The sequence below is a fragment of the Parus major genome, chromosome 21, assembly GCF_001522545.3.
Source record: "Parus major isolate Abel chromosome 21, Parus_major1.1, whole genome shotgun sequence".
Lineage (NCBI taxonomy): Eukaryota > Metazoa > Chordata > Aves > Passeriformes > Paridae > Parus > Parus major.
The window spans coordinates 1,390,812-1,396,811 of NC_031789.1; the positions used below are offsets into that span (position 1 = coordinate 1,390,812).

The 6,000-nt window shown below is 53.0% G+C and overlaps 1 protein-coding gene across 1 annotated transcript; it reads right to left on the reverse strand.

Annotated features, from left to right (window-relative positions):
• Positions 1–1,094: 1,094 nt before the first annotated feature.
• LOC107213625 (basic phospholipase A2 RVV-VD-like) lies at positions 1,095–3,597 on the reverse strand. The gene is made up of 4 exons (XM_015648233.3): positions 2,574–3,597; positions 2,281–2,428; positions 1,930–2,036; positions 1,095–1,450 (listed from the first exon to the last, which is right to left on the reverse strand). Exons 1-4 carry the CDS (start codon positions 2,599–2,601, stop codon positions 1,308–1,310), a joined length of 426 nt encoding a protein of 141 aa, XP_015503719.1. The 5' UTR covers positions 2,602–3,597; the 3' UTR covers positions 1,095–1,307.
• Between the last annotated feature and the right edge of the window lie 2,403 nt (positions 3,598–6,000).

A 6,000-nucleotide genomic window follows, 5' to 3' on the forward strand; every position in this document is an offset into this window, starting at 1 on the left:
TCACATTTTTCCCATTGAAATTTCCACCTTCCTAATGTATATATTTATATTTTTTTCCCCTAGGAAATCTTTGCACAACATTCTTCACAGAACTCAGTTTACACAGTGAAATTTGCTTTGTAAACAGGTCGTGGTTTTTCCTGGGAAGAGGAAGGGAGGCGAGAAAGAAGAGCAGAACAACACCATGATTCATACATAGCATGTGTTTACTCCTTGGTGGAGCTGAGTGCTCCATAACCCAGTGCCAAGGACGGACAATAAGCAGTGGATATTCCCTTTGGGCTTTGAGCAGGATTACTGTTTGTTCTTAGCTGACAAATTTGAGGGTGTTTTGGCTGTTGCTGCAGCAGGGTCACTGTGAGCCTCTCAAGGGTGAATCCGCAGCAGGAGGATGTAGAAAGGCCTCTTTCCCTGCATCATATTTCCCACCATCATCTTCCCTGGACTTATTTTCCCAAATCCTGCCCCTGCAGGTGAGGAATTTAGTTGAACTGGAAGTTTTAAGTGTTTAGGCAGGTTCTGGCTGATCTCTATAAGCACATCTGTGTAGGGGAAGGGTTTTCTGCCCATGCTGCTCTGTGTTTTCTGTCCCTTGTTCCTACTCAGGAGCTGCACTCTGGTTTTATCTCACAGCTTTGCCACATTCTCCATGTCTGCAGAGCTTTGGGAGTGAAATTGGGCATGAAGGACAATCCATAATCCAGTGCTGGATGAAAGGAAGATGGTTTGTACTGGTGTTGAGCTGTGGGGTGGCTCCTAGGAGTTTTCCTGGGTGCAGGCACCAGCCTTAGAAGGCAGCATTGGCTCTGTCTCAGCTTCTAGAATTGTTATTGACTGTAGAAAATGAGAATAAATGAGTGGTTTGGAGGTATAAAGATACCACAGTTACTGTAGGAGCGTGAGGTGGGAATGTTGTTGCTTGTAATGAAACACTTAACAGAATCAGGCTCTTAAGATTTACTGTTTGGCTGCTAAAATGTCACTTGTGGTCATTTTTTAAGAAAAAACATGTGCAGGATGGTCAAAAAATCAGCCCTCAAGCTCCATGCTGTTACCTACCCCTTCCACCACCAATTCCCAAAACACAACACGGGTCACAATTGAAAAACACATCTTTATTTTCAGGTTTTACCTCATTTTTATGAGCTATTTAACCACGGGAAGCAGATCTTCCCTGTGCTAAGGCTCTGGGGAAAGGTGCTGGACACCACAGGTTTGTGCCACGTCCTGCCTGGCCACAGGGGAGGCAGAACTCCCTGATTCTGGTGGTTTCTGTGAGCTTTGGAGCCCCAGCCTGGCAGGTGTGCTCAGCAGGAAGGTGTTCTGCCCTTGCACTTGGATTTGGGGTAGTTGTCGTAGGATTTGCGGTAGGTGCTGGCTGCCCTCTGGAAGCACTCCACTGCCTTCTTGTCACAGGCACAGATCCCTCTTTGGCACCCATTCCCTGTTCCTGGAAGAAAATTAGGGGAGGATGGAAGCAGGTGGAAGGTGTGGGGGTCAGGGGGTGGTTTTTGACCGTCCCCACAGCGTGCACAGCTCCTCTGTTGAGTTTGGGGTGTGTCAGGTGTGGGGTGTGGAGCTGCCTGGCCCTGGAGGGAACCCTTTCTCTGATGTGGTGTTTGCCAGGATCACTGGGATGGGCTTTGGGACAAGGACTTTGCTCTGGGGGAATCAGGGTGGCTGTGGGTCCCCCCATCCAGGCTCATCTCAAACCCTTGGTATTTGGCCTCTTGGGAACGACAAAGTCTCTCCTCAGGGGAGTCTCCAAGCTCTGAACTTCACCATAATCCACCAAATAGTTATTTGCCTTATAAAATTTGCCATGTGGTTTCCAGGCCAGGGTGGTGTGAAGGGGATCTTGGAAGCTCCCTGAGAGTGGAGGGTGGCTGTGCCTCCCTGCTCAGAGCTCTGCCCCCACCCCGCTCTCACCGCAGGTTATTCGGTTTCCTTGGAAGGTGTATTTGTAGATGGTCCTTTTGGGGCTGCAGCCAGAGGAAACCAATCTCTTGTAGCAGCAATCGTGGGCATGGCAGCACCTGGGGGCACCAGAGCCGAGGTCAGGGCAGGGGACAGTTGGGACAACACTCAGAACATCAACAACACCTTTGCTGTGCATCTTTGCTGCCGCTGAACCCCTTCCTAAAGAGGCTTTAAGGACAAGCAACAATTTTCTCACTGCTATTTCCACCCCCAGGAGCAGGAACAAGATTCCACTTGCTGTAGGAGGGAGGTGAGGAGGGCCAGGGCCACCTGCTGTGCCTTGAGCCTGTCCCAACATACCTGTCAGTGGCATCCACGGGCTGTTTGGATCCCCCCCAGCCGCAGTAGCAGCCGTACCCGTTGTAAGCCAGCGGCGATTTCCCCGTCTTTTGAACAATCATCATTCCAAACTGGGCCAAGTTGCAGCTGGCAAGGGCCAGTCCTAGGACTGGAGAAGTGGGGTTAGAAGCACAGGGGAAAAAAAACCTCCCATCCCACCTTTCTACAGCAAAAATGAGCATTTCCCTCCCCATCTATCTACAGACAGGAGCTGGGAGCTTTCCCAGGGGTGGGAGCTGGTGGGGGGAACTCACAGAACAGGAGCAGCGAGAGGAGCTTCATTCTGGTGGTGGCAGCTCCAGGGTTTGGTGAGCCCCAGGTGCTGCTGGTCACACCTTTTATGGCTGTGCACCCTCAGCAGGGCCCCTCCTCCAGAGAGCCCAAAGTGGGCAAATATTGACAATCCTCCCATACTGGTCCTGCTGCTGGGCTGGAGGCCCTGGCTGTGGGATGCCTTAGGTGGGGGAGTTCTTGGCAGGAGATTTTGGGTGTGTGGGGCAGCCTGGAATTGAGTCTGTGCATGGCTCTGGGTGTCTCAGCTTTCCCAGTGCTTCCCTGAGTAAAATGAGAGAAATTGAGGGACAACAGGAACCACTCAGTACAAGGTGTCCCTTATAAGGTGGAATGAGATTGACTCTGAGGAGTCTGTGATTCCATGATCCACTCTCTTCCTGGATGACAGTTTTTTGATGTCTTGGCTGGAAAACACCATTCTAGGTCTTACTGTTTCCATCCTAACTTACCTGGAGCAAGGAGAAAACGCAGCCAGTGCAAAGCATCCTCCCCTTCTAACTCAGCAGAGTGGCTGAGATGCAACACTGGGAGTGGAGGAAGATCCCAGGGACTCCAGAATGTCTCTGGCTGGAGAAGGAGCTGAGCAGAGACTGTGTTTGGTGCTTTTCCTGATAGTGGGGCTTTCTCAGAGCCCTGCATGTGGAGATGCTCCATCCCTCTCCCCACGTGTGCTGGGCACAGTGTTGTGCTTTCAAATTCCTCATGGCATGAGGTGTGTGATTCAGCTTTATTTAGAAGCAAAATAAGTGGCAGGGAGGAAAAAATGCCGGTGGTGTGTGATGGAAGGTGGGGGGAAAAGAGGCTGCTTGTGTTGTTTAATTTCTGATTAAATTGGTGGTACTGAACAATCATTTAGAGGATAACTTCTGGCAGAGATTGCAGCTGCTCTGTGCTGCTTTTTGGGGAACCCCAGCATGGGCAGATACTGAGGCAGGGGAGGAAATCCCCACCCAGGGCTGGTAGGGAAACTGAGGCAAGGAATAAGGATGTGACTTACATGGGAATCAGAGAGATGCTGAGAAAAGGGAACTCAGCTCAACAAAATCTCTTTCCCTCCCTCTGACATGGCTCATCATCAGCTCTCTGGGTTAATTTAGGTAGTCCCCTGGGATGGTGTTAATTGGCTACACCAGGATTTGCCACAATTCAGGATTTTCCATGTCCACAATCAGTTTTATCATGGAGGAATAGGAGATATTCTTATATCTTATATTCTTATATTCAATATTCTTGTCTATTAAACTGGCTGAGCTCCACTGAAAGCTTCTCCACCCTATCCCCTCAACCTGTGCCAGGTTAAATTGGAAATAAGTCCCCCCAAAAGCCAAATACCTCCTGGGAAGCTGTGGGTTTTGTTTCTTAGTATGAAAACCACAACTCTTGCAGCCCAGTTTATTGTAATGCTCTGAGGGGGTGCAGTATCTGAGCCAGAACATCAGCATTTGGAGGATTTGTATGAATGGATTTCTACAGCTGGATGTCCAAGCAGGAAAATTCCTGGATGGGTAAAATTCACCCAGAATTGACAAAGGGAGAGTGGTTGAGTTTATCCCAGCCTGCAATCTGTCTGGGCTATCCATCCTCTCCGTGAGGATTTAATCCTTGATTTATGCCTGCTGGGCAAAGGGCTCCTTCCTCATCTCCCCCAGGATTCCACATGGCTGGAGGAGGGTGGCAGGGTGTGATTCCTGGCTGACAGCTGGCAGAAACATCCATTTCAGGGCTATTTCCTGCTGCCATTGATTTCAGCTATGGGGCAACCCAGGGTGGCAATTCCAGCTGGGCATCAGCCCCTGAGGAAACGGTGTTTTGTTGTTTCTGTGGCTTTATTTCATTGCTGAACCTCCCCCTAAGGTGGTTTGGAGCACGGGGACCTGCTGGGATCAACACCCCAAGGCACAAAACGTGAGGATGCTGAAGTGGGGGGAAGCAGCCACTGCCTGAACTGCCTTTTCCTAAGGAATGTGCTCAGGGTTGTTGCAGAATTGGGCCAAAACATTCTTTTCTGGTGAGAACTGTGTTTTGCTCAGCGCTGGGTGTGAGGTAAGCTCCCGGCCATCCTGTCACAGCAGAGATTTAGGGGATCACAGAACATCCCGAGCTGGAAGGAACCCACAAAGATAATTGAAGTCCAAGCCTGTCCCTCCCACACCATCGTTCCTGCCCCCAGCCCTTCCACCAGTCTCCACTCCTCCATCCCTCAGAAAAACTGGGAATTTTCAGAGCCTGAATTTAGAGCTAAGTTGGGGCAGTTCAGGGCTGAGTCGTGTCACCTCTCAAGTGTCGTTTTTGCTGAGTACTTCCAGAGGAAACCTCTCTGAGAGGAGACGGGTGTTCGCTGGGCTCAGCTGAGTCACGGCACGCTGGGAACTGCTGCTTTGGGCTCTCTGCTTTTATTTTGGAGCAACAGGAGGGAATTTGCTGTGAAGCAGGAAGCGGAGGGAGCGGACAGGCTGCCAAGGAGACGTTTCCCATCACCGGGACGAGGGGCAGGTGTCCATCCACCCCTCCCTTGTTTTGCTGTGCTGGAACATCACGTCAGCTCTGCTCCCCCTCCTCGCATCCCGTGACGCGACTTCACCGGAGGGTTGTTGTCCTCACCTCGAAGCCAAAATGCCCCGAGGAGGAGACTCAGCAGGGCTGGGAAGCTCTGCCTGCGCCGTCCCTTGTCGGATCAGCCCCCGGAGATGGTTTGGCAAAGGGAGTTTTTGTTTCAGCACCTCCCGGCTCGTCCCCGGCAGCGGCGGCGGAGCCGAGCCCGGCACAGCCGCGCCGCCCGCTCGCACCTGCAGGCGCCTCGCTGGCACCACGTCCCCGACCCTGCGGGGACACACACCGCACCTGAGGCCTTCCCCGAGCCCCCCGGCAAGGGGGACAAAGAGGGGATGGTATGGATAAGGGGCGACACTCACTGCAGGTGGGGATCCCTGCCCGGGGAGCCGAGAGCGGCTGCACGGGTCCCGGGCGGCACCGCCGCGCTGCCAGCTTGGCATAGCAGCAGGCTCGGAGCAGGCAGCACCTGCGGCAGGAGGAGATCCGGGAAAGGTCGGGAATGTGGCTTTCCTCCTGCCACAGGCTCGGGGAGAGCCGCCAGCCCTCCATCCTCCTGCTCTGGATCAGCCTGAAGTTTCTCTGTCCCGCCCGTTCCCGTGCGAGCCCTGCCCCGCATCCCGGCTCCGGGACCGTCCCTCTGCGCTGGTGCCACCCACGGACCGGGCAGCTGCCACCGGCACCACCCTGCTGACCCCGGCCTGGAGTTAGGGCTCAGCTCTGCCTCACTTTCCTTGTTTCCCCAAAACCTCATTCCTTCCTGCTGCTGCCTGGTCTGCATTTGGCAAAGCTTCAGGGGGTGCTGCTGGGCTTGTGCAGAGCCTTGAGGTTACCCCG